Below are 18,082 nucleotides of genomic sequence, written 5' to 3'. Positions count from 1 at the left end.
GTTAGGTCACAGGTTTGAATCCCGACTTGTATTTTTTTTCGAATTCCTGTTTGAATCATAAATAATAGCATTCACATACCTACTAATCATACACACAATTGACAACATTTCACATTTTTAAGCCGTAGTTTTTTTATGCTAGTTCGAAAGTACTTATTTAAATAGGAGACACGTATTTTTGCATCGTTCGCACAAACTTTCGAGTTATGAAGCGGCTTGTTGGCACGAAGCGAAAATAGATAGGTACACTTTGTTTATTGAATATTCCGATATAATAACACTATCGTGAATGTTTTTCGACTAACTTAATGCGATCATTAAACACAAAACACCACTTCGTATTAATTATTTAGGTTATTCAATGAAGAAAGCTACCCGTTCCCGCCAAAAAGTCGAGGCAAAGCGCAGCATTTCCCGACTGAACTGCCAGGCCTATTCTCCGCAAAAAGATGCCAGCTCTTGGATCGCCAGTTGTCTCAATGAGACGCGACGAAATGTCACTCAAAAATATTTTCGCCTCGTACCTACCTACCTACCTGTCGTACCTACTTAACTTATACCTAATACTGTATCTGACGTGATGAAGTTTCATAATGTGAAGTTTAAGATGAAATGTTAAAGTTGTTGTTGATTAACTACTTACATATTTTCTAAGCCTGAATAGAAAACTGCATTTGATTAATCAAAAAGAAAGCTAAAGAAACCTACGATAGCATTCGTCCGTGGTACATTAATTTATTACTTTACAACTATTCAAAAACATAAATCCCTCTCTATTGGTAGTAAACACAATTGTCTGAGTTAACAAGCTGTGACAGACAAACCAGTTACTCGTATAATATTACGAGCATAGTTATTGCCCATGAAAATTTCAACATAAAAATGTATTATGTTAGTATCCTGATGGTAAGGAGTAACGTGGCTTACTAGCTTCTATCTAGTACAGTGGTTCCTAACCTAGGGGTAATTACCCCCTCACGGGTAAAATGGAGATTCTAAGGGGGTAACACGGGATGGCACGCAATAGTATTATAACACTTGTTACATTAAAAACAAAAGCCAGAAACCGTCTGAATGTTGAGCATGACATGAGATGCGCGTTGAGTGAAACCGAACCTAATATTGTCAACCTTCACACTAGTTAACTCCGAGATTTATATATTACTTTACTAGTTACCTTGAGCCTTCAGCGCTCCCCATTTGTCCGGCCAAGTAGTTAATGCCATCTGCGGCAAATCTACAACAAGTCACGTCAAAAAAAAAATGTGCATTTTCTTACTTACATAATAAACTGTTGAAGAATGACATTGGTTGCTTTACTTCTAACAAATCAATAACAATGCATCAAATCTGATAAAAGTCTTGCGACTGATTGCAGATAAAAAAACGAAAAAAAAAAACATAGTAAACATAAATTCGTTCGAATTTGTGTGGTTTTAATTATTTTTAAATTAGGGGTAAACTCAATTTCCATACTTGTTCACAGGGGTAGTGACATTAAAAAGGTTAGGAACCACTGGTCTAGTACAAAGTATCCTTAGAAGTGTAGTGAACTTAGTTCAGGAGCCGCTTAGTAGTGATTATACCATACTTTATTCGAAGTCTTGGGAGGTTGAAAAGGCCACATCGAAGCACATACATACATAAACAGCCTATATACGTCCCACTGCTGGGCACAGGCCTCCCCTCAATCAACCGGAGGGGGTACGGAGCATACTCCACCACGCTGCTCCAATGCGGGTTGGTGGAGGTGTTTTTACGGCTAATAGCCGGGACCAACGGCTTAACGTGCCCTCCGAAGCACGGAATCTTCTTACTTTTTCGGACAATCAGGTGATTCAAGCTTGGAAAGTCCTTACCAAACAAAGGACAGTCTCATAAAGTGATTTCGACAATGTCCCCATCGGGAATCGAACCCGGACCTCCAGATCGTGAGCCTAACGCTCTAACCACTAGACCACGGAGGCTGTGTTTCGAAGCAATTCATCTAAATTCAGACATTTGTCAGCTGGGGCAAGTGGACTGTAGGGTTGCTTATAGGTTTGAGCTGTCTTCACTACAAAGTAAACACCTTTGGTACTTGAAAGAACACTTTTACTTGCGGTAAGACGCGGAGCAATACAGACAGGAACGTTAGACAGGTAGTGAAGTTAACAAAATTTAAGTTTATATTTTTGAAGTTCTGTGTTAGTGTTGCCAACAACATTAGCGCATATAAAAGTAAATGCGCAATGCAAACAAATGTCAAACAGCAATATTGCTTTCTTAGATGAATTGCTCTGTACCCACTAGTGGGTCTGAGTAAAGTAACGTAATTGATCCCATAATAAAACGTGTGACTAAAATGGAAGGGCAGTCATACACCTTTGTATTAACACTTGATTAATGACACCCAAATATAGACAGGCTGATTTCATTCTATACTCGACCCACCCGCTTTTTATGAGAACATTGTTAACAGCATTGATGATATAATCGAAATGGAAATTATATCAAAACAGTCGAAAATGAAGTAAAATTAATACGAAAACTTTCGTAGGCCACTGGCAGATAAGGTACACCATTTCCGATAAACAACGAAAATTTTGGTGATAAATAAAATGCGTAATAATTTAAATACTACGTACGACCAATTAAAAAACAAGATTAGTCATTTGAATTTAGAATAAACAAAAGCTATCACAAATATTACGATCGGTTAAAAAAAACAAATTTAGTAATTTGAATTTAGAATAAACAAAGGCAAAAAATAAAAGGAATGCATTTTTCGTCTTATTAAAATTCGTTCCTATTTTAAACTTGAATTTCGATTTCTAGACGTAAGTAGACAATATAAGTTTGTCTTGCAAGTTGTGCTAAGAATAGGATGTTCACCGATGCCAAATTGGCAATCCGGCTAAGTGGTGAGTACACTTCGGTCGTTAGCGACGGAGTTAATTTGTGTCCACTGGATTGGATCGTGCTATAATATACAGCCGATTAAGCTCCACATCGGGAAATATTGCCACGAAAACATCGTCTTTGGGCCATTGCCAAGCTTACCTACATTCCTTGTTTTGCACTTTTATTGCGACGTTATGGAGTATTATGGAATATATCGTTTTTATTCTCTGAATAAATAAATAATTATATTAATACCGATATACGTGATTTACTTAATATTGATATTTTGGATCACAAACCTACGTAATATTTACTAAATGAAATTACGAAGTTGCTCAATTCAGAGAATGTGCTGTGATTTATTTCAACATAATTATGTCGTCTTAACTTATCTAACTTGTCGTTAGTAACCACCAATCCGCACAGGGCCCGCGTGGTGGTTTAAGGCCCGATCTCCCTATCCATCCATAGGGAAGGCCCGTGCCCCAGCAGTGGGGACGTTAATGGGCTGATGATGTGTGTGTGATGTGAACTTATCTAACACAAAACGATAAAAAATCAAGGATAAATAAGACAATTAAAAAGGTATCTAAGAAACATCCGTTTTAGGACTTCGTATCATCAGTGGCTGCAGGTTGTCTTTGATTACTTCTACCTCTGCCCACCCCATTAGGGATTACTGGTGTCACATAATTACCTCAGAAACAAATATAATTTGAACTGCAAATAAAATATCTTCATTAAATCTATAAACTGACCGAAGTCTTTCAAACAGTCAAATTGTATAGTACGGTTAAAAAGTTGCTCTAACGACGCGATAAAACTAAGTTCATTATTACTAACTATGTCGTTATCTGAGAATTTCAGTTGGAGAAAGTAACATTCTAGGCAGCTTCAATGAATATGTCAGTAGGGATTGGTGTAACAACATGAGTAATGATTTCCGGACGAAATTCACAATAGGCCCTTATACTTGTGTGTGTGCGACACGTTATTTTTGTGGCAACACTGAGTAGGGTTGCCAGAGGAATGGTAAAAATTCCCATATTACGCGAACGTCAAGTGGCGAGGTGTTTCTGAAATGGAGTCTTTTCTTTAAGGAAGTGACTTGTGACACTTTGCGTCGTGCCATATAACTTTTTTTTCTACTTACTTTTTCGTTGGTTTCATGTATGTTTATACAAATTAAACTCATACGTGCTGCAAATTCTCAGTGTTACTAGTATAATACGACAAGTATAAATTCACAACATTCCCGGCCGTACGCTATCCAATGTAGCGGTATTATCATTAAATATGACGACATTTACAAATACGTATTACGACAGCAGACATAAGCCGTGATAGGCCGATAATTACGATTAAATCTGTTGCCTTCATTTTAAGCTCAAATATAACGTTAACGCCACATTATGGTGGGCTAAAAACATTTTGATAGGGTTAATTGTTAGTTAATTGTTTATAAAATGTAACACTTGCTTCTTGATATGGGTGAATATTTTTATCGGAATATTGTCTAATACTGGATACTTTTAAAAACAATATTGATCTTGTTGATCAATACGGGATGATACTAATTCCTTCTCGATCCGCTCAACACAGCATCGTATGTGTACCAACTTGCAAAATTAACCAGTGACCAACTCATAAAACTTGGCACACTGTTTGAGGAAGTAATCCGACGAAGTCACCAACCCTATCGCGGAAGGAAGTGCCCAAATCAACCGATCCAAACACGATTCTTGTTGCATTCGTGAAATTACATACAACCTCCTTTGTAGCGTTCCTTTAATGATTTTTTAATGATCCAGTAATGACTGACAGGCGTGTACAGAAAGCGTTATAATGATTTATTGAAGCACGGTGGCGTGATGATGTTACTACACGTAATACACAACATTCGTTGGATTACATGAATTATTACAGCTCGGCAGTTTGTTTGGAGTCGGTAGTGTTGCCATGTTATTAATATACTTTACAAAGATAACACTATCCAGCCAGGTCTAAATGGACGGAAATGAATGGGTACACACGAAGGGCGTCGAGTGTAGACATAACTTATTAGTGATGAGAGACTATTTGTTAGTAACTCATATAAAACATTTCGTGCACACGAATGGTCAATGGAGATAGGTGATAGCCCTCAGCGGTTCTAATCCCGAGGCCATGACATGCTTGAAGGGACTGCCATATCCGTCAAAAACAGTTTTCGTTCCACGTTTAGACCTAACAGGTTCTGACTTTGCACGTTTCTTAACAGATTTCATGTCTCTGGAACTCGTCGACGGCTACCCGGTGCTTCTGGTCAACTACGGCTCGGGAACGACCCGCCTGAACAACAGCGTGGTCCACGTCTCCGACGGCAAACCCCATCTGATCGAGATCATCGTCATGCGTAGCTCCATCGAAATGTTCGTCGACCGCTGCAAACTCACCACCTGCATGAGCCTCGCTGCTCCCACCGGCACTAAGGAATTCCTCAACAGTAAGTCCTTTTTATTTATTTTTTTATTTATAGCTATTCGTGCTTAGGGAATGAGAGGGTCCTACAATCCACATCATCTAACGACCCTTAGCCGAAATGCCAGTCGTGCGGTGGTTATTGCCGCTCCCGTATTGGACTTTTCAGCCATACAAGACGTTGCTACAGAAACGCCGTATAAATCATCTGGTCAAGATGTAAAGGCCTATGATTACAGGCTACTAATACCTCTCAGTTGTTATCTCACATTACAATTCATATATTCTGGAGGTAGACGCCTGGAGATCTAAATAGATGGTATTCCAGTTTACAAATATGTTCTTAGATGGTTTTCCAGTTTAAGCTGTCATAAATATGTACCTGTTCTAACTTTGGAATGTTTCACTATAAATTTTTTGTAATTTAACAATAAGAAGAATAAGAATAAAATAAATTTATTGCCAGTTTGTCAAGAAACTAACTAATTCACGCATTCCAATGCCTTCAACTACTAACTGTTCATAACTTTCCTCGTAGTCAACGGACCTCTGCAAGTTGGCGGCGCTAACATCAACCTGAAAGAACTGGCTAAGGACTTCCAATGGCGCCATGTTCCCAACGACCAACCTCTTGTGGGCTGCGTGACCAACTTCACCTACAACGACTTCGTAAGTAGCATCTGCATCTTGAAAATTGTCTTTTTCCAGAAGAATATGAAGAAAGAAAACAAGTTTCTTTACTTTAAGAGGGTCATTTTGTGAATTGGTCATATTAATACAATCATCAATGTGTGTTGGATAGACCTACAACCTCGGCGAACCCTCAATGTTCAAGAATATTGACACCACCTGCCAGCGCTCCATGTACACGGCTGTGACCTTCGGCATCGACACCAACTTCCTCGTGGCCATCCTCGTCTGCATCGCAATCCTGATCAGTGAGTGTTGCCTCCCTTAGTTTTATCCCCACTGTTTATATCGCTACAAGTGTGGGATCCCCATGTGTGGGATTCCCACAAGTTTCATTTTCACTGGTGACGTCACTGTTTTTCTTAACAAATTGCACGTGACCAACAGATTGACAATAGATACTGCATTGATCTATAAGAGTCAACTCGCGGGTTGTTGACCTAAGCAAAGCGATCCGAAGAATGGTTCATATTATTTTCACCGGCGTTTTCTATGCAGTATCATTTGCGGTCTGTGTCATGACTATACATATACCACTTTTAGAAGAACACAGTCACTCTGATCTTAATATCCTTAGCTGAGCCAACATGTTGTCACTCGTAGCACTGTAAGCTAAGCTAATTATGTTAATAATGTTACGACTCAAATAATTCAATTCCAGTACCACTCAAACTCACTTGAGTGGATACATCAGGAAGATGATCGAAAGACCGAACGGTTTTCAGTTTATGCTGTCGAATAATCGAAACAATATTTCAAAAAATATCTTTTTAATAGCGAAGTTTTCGCCATTACTAATATTTTGTGCAACTTTGAAATCGCACTCGATAAAATGAGTTTGAGTCGAGTTACGATAAAAGTATGCACAAATGCTGGAATCGTAACATCACTAACGATTATTGTAGATTTTGTATAACAAAACTGTAGTTTTAAAACACCTTTTGTTATCCCATGCTGCAGTCACTTTCATCATAGGTAAGTACCATAACAGTTTTTCATTATTCAATTCCTCTAAAGTTATCTTGCTGGCATTGAAAAACATTTTATAAACTTTAACATTGAACTTCATTGTAAATTACTATTTTGTTGCAATTACTCGTAGTAAATCGAACCTAATGAAAATACTCAAAACTTGAAACCGTATTGTAGAAATAATCAGTCATTTCGGTTTGCCTTTTAACGTGACAGTCTATTTACTAGGTTTAGAATTTTGCTCGAGACACTCTCTGGAAATAAAAGTAATATTTTTCATTAATAATAAGAAATTCAGAGCAACAACCTTAAAAATGGTGGCAATTACGTCAGCTCGCACAGTTACTGTGTCACTGTACCCTGCCACGGGTAACGTTTAAATCTACCCATTTTATTCTCACCGTGAGTGATCTTCACCTGCGAGCAATCTTCTTCGAGCATTACATTACATACTGTCTCCTTCACTTACCAGCATTCGCCTGCGTAAGAAATTACCTGTTCATTGTAATATTTTAATGTAGAGGACAGATAGTACCAGTGGCAACCTTATCGTGCCCCGCACCCCGCGTTACAAGTGGTGATGTTGATGTTACAAGTTGTATCAAAATATTACAGGTTGTAATGCTCGAGTTTTCCGTTATTCTCCCTGACTGGTGTAATGCTCGCTTTTGCAACGGTACAATACAGGCAAATAACTTTAAAATACTCGTTTTGCTGAAAATATTCTTGAAGCTGTAGCTGCGACCTACCTTTGATACAGAATTGTGTTCTTTTATATCTAATGTCGCGTTCTTTGCTATTTAATGTTCAAGCGCGCTCAAGTGCTGTTAATACTTGTACAAAAAATATAATCCATCCAAAGTGTACTATTAATGATCGACGTACCTTTTCATAACTAAATATATAGAGAAAAAAATATTTTTATAACTTATCGTTATAAAAATCGTAAACCCCGCTCAATATTAGATCAAGAGCTTAGACACTTACATTACAAAATTACCCACGTTATCATTTACGTCTGAAGCTAATGATCGCGTCGGGATACTATTACTAGCTAAAACATCCAAATCACCAGTGTTGCCCACGCAGCCGCAAAATTAAAATAGGATTGGGCTGGTCCGGGTAGGATAGGGATAGTAGCAAAAGCGCGGCAGACCAAGGAAAAGTTGGCACAACTAGATCGACAACTTCCGAAGCAGTATTGGATAGGGTTCTGGAAGGATAGCAGTGTGACATAGCTGGCTAGATAAGATGAGCTGTGGTACATCCTCGAAGGTGCTAAGATACGATTTCTCTACAGTTCTGCTGTTGGCTGTGGTGGTACACCGCCGGCGCGCCGACGCTTGGGCTGAGAAGGAACTCGATGACATCCGCGAGAACATCATCGCTTACGAAGACGAGGGCGGTGGCGAAGGAGACGCAGGTTACGACCTCCACGTCTTGCGACAAATGTATGACGGACGCATCCCCGACACTGACGGCTTTGTACACAGCACTGGTGAGTAACTAAACAATACAACCACTTCCACTAACAAAACATTTTCCTAATTTCCCTTTTACTTTCTAGATGGCAACAAATTCCATATTAGCACGGTAATATACCTTACGGGACGGCACATGATTAAAATTCCAGCTGGCGGCATTGTATTACAGCGTCTTGACCCCGCGTTCCTTGGATCACCCGGTTAGTGATCAGTGATTAGAAGGAATTATGTGCTATTGGAAATCGTTGGAACCGAAGTCTTGACTGTTGTTTTTTTGTAGGTGTCACTAAAGTGTGCGCAGGTATTCCTCCGATACGGATTAACAACATAATTACTCTTGAGGAAGCTATGAGGATTCCCTTTGACCCGGCCCCCTTCCGCTACTACCGCGTGGGAGAGGATGACGTGAGGAGTTTCCCATGTTACCGAGGACCTGGCAGTCTCGCAAATGTACCACCTAGCCCTCGAACTGGTTAGTGTTGCAGTAATTGGTGCCTCTTCGTGTTTCTGGACAGTTTGGTGACTCTTTGCTCTTTACAGGTTACTACCATCGTTTATTTGACAATAGCCTAGGGCCTTTGGCTATCGAAAGGCCCCGATACATGACAATTCATCCGCGATTCGGAATAGCAGGCGCTCCTGGTTAGTATTTCGTAAAGAGTTAGTGTAGCTGTCGGCAAGTGATACAAAATCCTGACGCGGTGTATTTTTCAGCTGTTGAACAAGTGACCACCTGCCGCGCTCCTCATTGTATGGGAATTCGAGCTGCTATGGCGACGATTGAGGAGGAGGAGCCGCCGTGGCGCAAGAGTCCCGTCCGGGTCACACGATCCGGTTTGTAATTGTCAATCAGTTCCAAAGCGAGACTTGCCTTTGAAATAGATAAATAGTCGCCATTGTCATCATCATCTGCTTAAACGTTTATTATATTATTTGAAAATTTGGCCAGTCTACCACTCTTCGCTTGTCTACAAGTTCCTCGTTTATTTATTTCTTTTTTTTCAGTGCATGGTTGTCTTTTTTGTTGTTTACTACACCATTAGGTTACGCCCGTCATTGTTTTGTTACCATTCGTGTAGTGGTAACTTTTTATCGTGAATATTTCAGTTGTTGGTCGCCGTTACGTCTGCTTTTATATTGTCGTTTCTGTCTTAGTGCATGATAGTATTTAACACGTTCATTGGTGACTCCTTTCGACACGGAAAGCTTAGAACAAAGAGACGCTTAATATTATCAGCGAATTTTAGATATATATATTTTTTTTAAATTTTATTTATAGTGTTTGCGCTCTAGCATGGTGCCCTACAACAGTAGATCGCCTAACTGGAAGTTAGAGCACAGAGGCTCGAAAGAGGTACATCAGAGCAATTCATCAAAACTAGCAATATTGCAATTTCGCATTTGGTCATATATATGAAAGTACTCGTAAGTGCACTCTCCGTGCTATTTTTTAGGGAAACATACGGCAGTGGTTTCCCGCTTGCCTTCCGCCCCGCAGTACTGTGTCTGACGCGAGTGTGATGGGGCCCAGAGTAGTCTATTTCAAAGCCGTACTATGACTTCTGTCCTCCGCCTCTGAATAGTACTGACAGTTACTGCTGCCCTGTGTCGGGTTCCAGGTTACAGTCTCTGTGACTCACCTTTTCTGTCCAGCATTGTCGTACCGATAGCTCCCATCTCGCGTCAGCAACCGTTGAGGTCTTCACCCGTATCCCTGGGCAAGGGATGTAGATGAAAAAAATAACCCCGTAAAAGTAAAATAGTAATATTGCTTTTTTAGATGCATTGCTTCAATGTGGCCTTTTTAGCCCCCCAGTTTAGTGCGCAAGAGACATACCAAGAAAATTGACTATTCTAAGAGCTGGCCTGCGCACCATGCTATAACACGAAAGGTATACCTAGTGCATGATTGTTCATCTTCTATTGATTTTTATAATTTTAGAGCTATTGCACTCTGACGTGTTACCTACGTATACACGTATGAACCCTCGAGCGAGAACAAATTCATATAAAAAATACCATACGATATAGAGTGCAGTATATTCTGTTGTTACGTTTTTTATTATTTTAATTGTTATATGTGTATTTTGTTTCCCTAGATGTTATTAGATGTTCCAGGTCGGAATACGGTAGTATTATTTATTTGATTGGCATATCTGTTGATAAGACTGACGAAACGAAAATTTTGCTTAAACTCTTACCTTCTACAACCTATTCCGATCTGATTAACGAATACGTCTGGTGGACTGGGGGTAAATACTATTTTTATTTCCCGTAGGGCTTTGTTTACCAACGACGAAGATGTCCGAATTCCTTGACGATAAGAAGAACACGATAGACCAAGACCCCGATACACCACCAGACGACGTTCGTCATTATGCGTATGAAGGCGACGGCAATACTAGCGGGTCGTTGTCTTCATTGGCGAGCTGTAAGTACCCCTTTCCGTTGCTTTCGACACGGAGCAATAACAAAATATTGGCCTTGGAGCCGCGGTAGCGTAGTTGGTAGAACGCTTACCTCTCCCTTTGAGGTCGCTTGTTTGGATCACGTGCTCAGCGTTGAACGAAAACATCGTGAGGAAACCCACATTCCCGAGAAATGTATTTTCGGAGGTATGTGATCTAACCTGTATTGGGCTGGTTTTCCCTTCGCGGGTTGGAAGGTCAGACAGACAGTCGCTTCTGTAAAAAACTGGATCTGTCAAATCTTCAGGCTTCACGACATGGTGAGGTCGGTAAGGGTCTTGTGTCGCTTGGATTAGACACAAGATAGCTGGTGAGCACCATCCCCATAGGTTATACATTTCTGAAGGCACTCCCAAAAACTTTTCTTGGGAAGTGGCGTTTGTTGCAACTACGGCCACGCGGCACAACATCCTTATCGATACTTCTGCAGTCTGATTCTCTAAAGTACTTTCATCCGGCGCTCGAGGCGATGTGAGCTGGAACTACTCTTACTCGTAATTTGACACTTTTTTCTTTGTAGACACAAACAAGAGCTCGCCTTCGATGCACGAATAGCGATGGAGTTGCTTTTAGAGAATCACAATGCTAATAAAACCAGAACACACACCGCTGCTTATCTTCTCAGGCATGTAAAAACCGATGGAGGGTTTGTGTCCTTTCCAACAAGATGGACAATTTAAGACCTCATTTCAATCAAGGCTGCAGGTGTTCTGATAAATTTTGGTTCTCCCCACCCTATTAGGGGAGATTATAGGCGTAAGTTTATGTATGTGACATATGTTAAAGTGAGGGAGCCGTGGTAGCTCAGTGACAAGAACGCTTGACTCTTACTGTGAGGTCACAGGCTCGAATCCCAACACAGCCTAAACCAACCAACCAACCAACGAAAACATCGTGAGGAGATTTCCCACATTCTCGAGATATGCGTTTCGGAGACATGTGACTTAACCGGTATTGGGCTGATTTTCCCTTCGCGGGTTAGTCGCATCTGTAAAATCTTCAGGAAAACGGGAGAACGCTAGGAAGTAAGTATAGAAACTTAAGAAATGTCGCATAATGGGCCTAACCGGGATCACATTCTCACAAACTTCTCTTTGTTATTGCTGCGTGGTTTTGCACTTCAGATGAAATGGACGATGGAGACTTTCCGATATATTATTATCAAGTGTATGTAGAAATTTTTGTCATAGAAATATGGTCACTGTTGTACTTCATTGTTGCAATTTCTTTTTAATTTCTGGATGTTTTTAATTTATTCATATTTGTGAGTAGAAAGTCTTATTTAAAATTAGTAAGTTCTTGATGTACACTTAATGTCCGGTGTTGAAATCTGAATTGTTTATATTGACTGATGCTTTCCATCTAGGTACGGACGAAGGCGACCTTAAGTTCAACTACCTAGCGACTTTCGGGCCCCGCTTCCGTAAGCTCGCTGATATGTATGGCGACTCTGAGGACGAACGACCGCATGGGTCTGCGCACGGCCTTGGTGCCGCACGCCCCCCGGCTGCTGCGCACCCCCATGAGGAGTCGTGGTGCTAACAAGATGTCTGGCTGGTCTAACCGCCCAGCCCATTCAAATGAACATTGTGCCCGAACGCTTAGTGCCGTGCCGGGCCATCTACGGTTCGACTCCGGACCAAATCCTAGAATTAGTTGAAATAGAATTACCTTACTGCATACACATCGAACCTCCAGATGTAATCTGCGACGGTAGGTGTGACTCTCGTACCCACCGTGACGACGACGACGTAATGAGATTTTAATACGGATATTGACTAAACTTCAGTCTCAGAGTTGATTTATTCGTAGTAAGTTCGTTCGGTGCGCGGCGTCCTCGTGTACAGGCAAATCTGTACGACACGTCGCGTGAATACCTCGCTATAAGTAAATCAATTTAAGAGCTATTACATACGCACTGTATTCGAATTGTAAGCCAACTGCAATAAAATGCAATTGTAACGCGGTTCTATTACAGTTGAATTGCAGTTCAGATGCCGTCCGTCTGTAATAGTATGTGGCTGAATGTGGCTTACTGTAATGTTTGTGAGCGGAATAAACGTGCATCGCATTTACTGGACAGATCTAGGCTCGTTGTTATTGTAGGCTTGTTAGATCTCCTTAATTCCACCCTTCCCTGCCCAAGTGAAGCGAAGTACACCCATCTCGCCCACAAACAAATTCAAACACACTGATTGACTTTAAGTATAATGTGATGTCGATATTCTAATTGTACTATTTTCAAGTGACATTGTTAAATAATGTTTTAAGAAATGACTGATTCGTAACGTTGTAGGCATGGTTGTAGATACGCCTAATTACTTCTTGTGTATTTTTTTATATACATTTAAAACTTAAGGACGAAACTTTTTAAGACTATCTTTAAGTATTAGTTTAGTTTTTTTACTATGTTTTTTTATATTAATTTTTGTATGATTGTAAATTATTTGACAATTTGTGATTCCAGAGACTTTTGCTCTCGGGGTATTTTTATTGGCAGCATTTAAGTATCATTTTCTAGCTAAAGAAGTTAAGAATAATTTAAAGTTTAAGTGCCATTATTCCTTTTAATTTTTACTTTTAAGTTATTGTTTGTGACGAGATGTTTGTTCACGTAGCAGGACGTGACGTAACGTCTGTGGACACATCTCGCGACAATCACATTTCCCGCCCAATTTTTAAGCCTAGGGATTTATTTTTTACTTTATTACGTCACTTTTATTCATAATTATAGTTTTGTTTGTTTGTTTTGTAAACTCAATCGTCCAGTTGAATTAAATATGGTGCATTTAGTAAAGAAGAGAAATTACCTTGGCGTTAGAGAATATTCATATTATTGTTTATATATGTTATTATAGATATATATTCTTCTTATGTATATTATTATGAATATATATTAAAGAATGGTAATCTACAATCTATAAGTAAAGTTGGACCGACTGGTGGTGATTTTTGTCGGATTGTAAATATGTACAGACGTAGCTTACCGTACTTTTAAGATTCCATAGCGAGTATATCTTCTACTGAGTAACGGACTCAAGTGTCTTATATTGAGCATATCAGCGCAAATGGCTACCACCAAGCACAGGCTTATATTCGGACCGTTCGAACATTTACAACTTTAACACTAAGAAGCCAATCTCTACAAAAGTTGTTTCATGTATACTGTAATGCATATTATAAATTGAAGGAACCAAATAAATCTTCTATTTAAAATTAAACTTAATTAATAATGTCGACACGGAACATCTAACTAGTGCCATTCGGATTTGGTACAAAATACAGTTACCTTTTCCTTCATGCAAAAATAACTGTAATAATGATTATGATGTTAGGTAAGATTTATAATAAGTGATCGAACCAAGAAACTTAAGCGCAAGAGGTTTCGGGTTTTCGACACAATATAATAGACTAAACAAGAGTGTTCAGAGACTTTATGTATACTTTAAACGTATATTACTCTCTCAGTAATTATTCATATTGATGTAATATTGATGTAATAGAGTAATTTAGCCATAACTTCTAAGAATCGTCTATACTTTAAACAATGAGCTTATATCCCTGCAAAACACCCGTTGATGTTTTAAAATAAGAAAATCCTTAAAAAAAAGTTTTAATATTACTGATTGTTGGTGTCAACATTTTGGTATTAAACTTGACGTGTCGATGTATGACGTAACCGCGTGGATGGCATTCCATCGTCATTGCCATCATCCCGTGTAGACCGCAAATCGATACCTCAATCTTTAGTATCAAATAGTTTACATTCGGTAGTAGAATTTTTTGTGACAAACATAATATACTCAATAGGCTAAAACTATAAATATGTGTCAAAAAATTTATTAAAAAAATATATCAAAAAGCACATAGGCATAAGTAATGACCAATTACCATTTTGGAAATGATTCCAAAATGACAGATGGTTTATACAGGATAATGGGACATTTTGGAACTAAAGATGCTGGTAGATTCAGGAAAAGAAGATTTTTTTAAATGGTGATTGGTTTAAGCCGCTGACATAGAATGAAATAGATAACGATGAAGTTTGTCGAATTGAGTGAAAACACATCACGAGATCAATTAAGTACTTAATAAATTCTTAAGATACGCCGCAGAAGTAGGTATACGGTTAAAATCAGGCTCGCCTAGGTCAACATGCGTTATCTACTCATTCTATACCCGTGGTTCCTTTTTACAGAAAAACCCGTATAATATGATCTTTGGGTTGATTTGGGTGATTTTGCGGGATTCCAGAATATAGAAAGATGATATAAGGTCCGAAATAAAGTCATAATATATGGGTTACTGTACTAGATATAATATCAATGTTTACATTCCATATTACAATTAAAATTTAAACAGATTTAATGATTAATATTAATAAGTTAAATTCGTACTTATAGTCTGTTGGTGACCATTTTTGTTTTTCGAAAGTTTACCGTCTGTTTTGATGACTTTTTGAAAATGGCCACCTTCAGGGTGCCCCACTGAATGTATGATCAGTGTCTTAGGATATATAATAATGTTTATGGTCCCATCTGCTGCTCCCCGCTTTGTATTGGTCACGTCAGTTTACTGCGGGCAACAACTAATCTAAAGATCTTAAGACCTAAAGTGATCAATCATTTCGAATGATGACGAAAGTGAAGGTATTTCGTGATGGTTGTTTGGTATTAAGATAGTGCTAGTACTCGTATTAAAATACTTGTCTTAAGCCAAGTATTATCCTAAATACCAAAGTCGAATGGAGGATTGTTGGATAAAGTGTCGCGAACAAAGTTTAGAAAGGTATAATGTCGTGTGATTTGGATAAGCCCGATTGCATTCCTCTCTATTGTCTAGAATGTTTTACAAGCGCTGTTTGAGAGTGAAGTAAACCAACACTTTGTGAGCAAACGCTTCTTTAAATGAGGCAGTACTACACACAGGCGGAGGGATCGGATTCCGGTACGGCTGTGTAATAGCATGTTCTGCGGCTGCAATAGCAGCTAGAACTCCAACTACTGCTCTAACTTTGAAAAAAGTAAAACATTTTATAGGCCCGCATGTGACGACGTAACCCATATAGAGCGCGAACGGCGTTTATGACTCTTTCTTCACTGTACCTATGTCGGTTGTTCGTTTTTTGAATGAGTGAGCATTCTAGTGATTATATAAAATAATGAGAACGACTTTCGGAAGAACACATCTCAATGTGGCCGAATCGTTGAGTAACACTAATCAAAGAAATAACTCAAAAAGGCTTTGATATGTATTCAATTCAATCTAAAGGGTGTTATAGTTCGTCTAGAGTCTAGACCATAACCGTGGAATCGAACTTGGATCCTGTGAAAAGGCAGTAGTGTGCTCAGTACTACGCAGAAGCGAAGGAAGTGGATTCCGGTACGGTTCTGTAGTAAGGTGTTCTACAGCTAGTCTGAACAAATACTGCTCTTTTTCTAGGTCAACGCTTTGTTTTTAAATTGTAATCGACAATTCTTTCGTACAGGAGAAGGAAGTCATTTATCGTCTTAGCTAATAGAGCCCTTAAAACAAGGCCTTTATTTTCATTTTGTCTTGTTCATTCAGCACCAATTTGAGTAAGAAAGAAGGCTTTTAGTAAGGCAGAAATGACGAACGACAGTTAAATAAAATTCAGAAAATTATATATATCCACATATATATGTGGTGGGATCGTAAACCTTTTTACTAAAAGTAGGATTTTTGAATATTTAATAATATCTAGATATTCTAAGGATGTTATTGATGTAAGAATTAGTGTTAATGACGCTCTGTCTTTATAATCTTCTTTGATGTTTTATAGAATAACTGATTTTATAGTCATTCTATCCGATTTGTTTGAGTTTGTCCGTCTTAATAGTGTAGACATTATGAACCCATAATTTATTTTTTTTATTTACTTTTTTAATAGTAACAAATTTTTTTGAGACCGTCCAATCTCTTCTACACCTAATATACCTATTAAATGTTTACACATAAATGTTTATCAGTGTTAGGATATAAAATTTCCGATTATTATCATTTTGATTCATTAACGGGTTGATAGGCAATGATGGTTCGTCTCCAGTTTTGAATAACCATCATTATGACAACATATTCGAACAGGCTATGACCGTAATTTACAAATACAGATATCAACTACTATTATTAAACATTCCCTTAAAGCTTAGCATAAGAAGTAACAAAACTTGACAGTTTGGAGAGAAAAATTTATAAAAAGCATAAGAAAATAGCTGGCTATAATAGTGAAATGTACGAATAATGCATAGCTATAGAACAATGGTCAAAAGCTGTCCCAAGAAAAATAGATAAAGTTATTAAATAACGGAGCGAACCATCATTTAATGAATATATATAACCGGCGCTATATGAAGCAAAGAAAAGCAGAAATTTGCTCGAGACGTTATAGAAAGGACATGGCCGCGGATTCGAACTGGACCTGTAAAAGAGCAATAGTGACTTCAGTACTGCGCAGAGGCGAAGGAAGCAGATTCGAATACAGTTCTATAGTATTATGTACTACAACTTTAACACAGCTAAAATTCTGGAAAACTGCCACTGTAACTCAATTAATTTTACTGTTAGGTTGCCAGAAGTAATCCTTGCAGTTTTTTGATTCATATGGAAAACCTTTCTTCACAGTAAATGCTATACTATCTCCTTTAAAATATACAATTTCAGATTTATGTTATGTGCTCTGTCAATAACGTCTCGTTATAAATTCTACCTTTCAGCTGTGTTCATAAAGCGTCGCTAGGGTTGCCATAATGAGAATGGAAGTTGTACATTTTTTTATTTATTTCTTTTTCTGAAGATCAAATAGGGTAACCATGGTCACGATTGCCCAGGGGACAATGATTGCCTTTCAATGAAAAAGTTTACGTTTGTGGGATCGAATTTAATTAAAGGAACAGGTTGGATAGGCCCTAACACAGTGGATTAGGACCTTCTACCCTGTATGACTTGAGTAACGAAAGGAAACTTTTTAAATTAGCATAGACAATCCTTGTGTTCACTTTAAAATTAGTTTTATATGTGTGCCTCAACATAATAGCATTATATTTTTTAAGATATGATTTTGAAAAGTCAACGTTCATAAACATAAATCATAAACTGCCTATATAC

At 38.5% G+C, this 18,082-nt stretch overlaps 1 protein-coding gene across 1 annotated transcript in view; it reads left to right on the top strand.

Moving 5' to 3' along the window:
* LOC126380287 (DE-cadherin) overlaps window positions 1-15,338 on the top strand; it is a 260,390-nt gene extending 245,052 nt beyond the window's left edge. Inside the window, exons 19-24 of the mRNA XM_050029587.1 lie at window positions 5,144-5,368; window positions 5,882-6,012; window positions 6,146-6,281; window positions 8,306-8,503; window positions 10,768-10,920; window positions 12,324-15,338. Of these exons, the coding sequence (XP_049885544.1) occupies window positions 5,144-5,368; window positions 5,882-6,012; window positions 6,146-6,281; window positions 8,306-8,503; window positions 10,768-10,920; window positions 12,324-12,499 (1,019 nt within the window). The 3' untranslated portion in view covers window positions 12,500-15,338. The remainder of the gene's footprint in view (window positions 1-5,143; window positions 5,369-5,881; window positions 6,013-6,145; window positions 6,282-8,305; window positions 8,504-10,767; window positions 10,921-12,323) is intronic.
* Window positions 15,339-18,082: the final 2,744 nt, after the last annotated feature.

The sequence above is a fragment of the Pectinophora gossypiella genome, chromosome Z (genome assembly GCF_024362695.1).
Source record: "Pectinophora gossypiella chromosome Z, ilPecGoss1.1, whole genome shotgun sequence".
Taxonomy (NCBI): Eukaryota; Metazoa; Arthropoda; class Insecta; order Lepidoptera; family Gelechiidae; genus Pectinophora; species Pectinophora gossypiella.
Note: the sequence above shows the minus strand (reverse complement) of the source record. Positions and strands in the feature narration are given on the sequence as shown.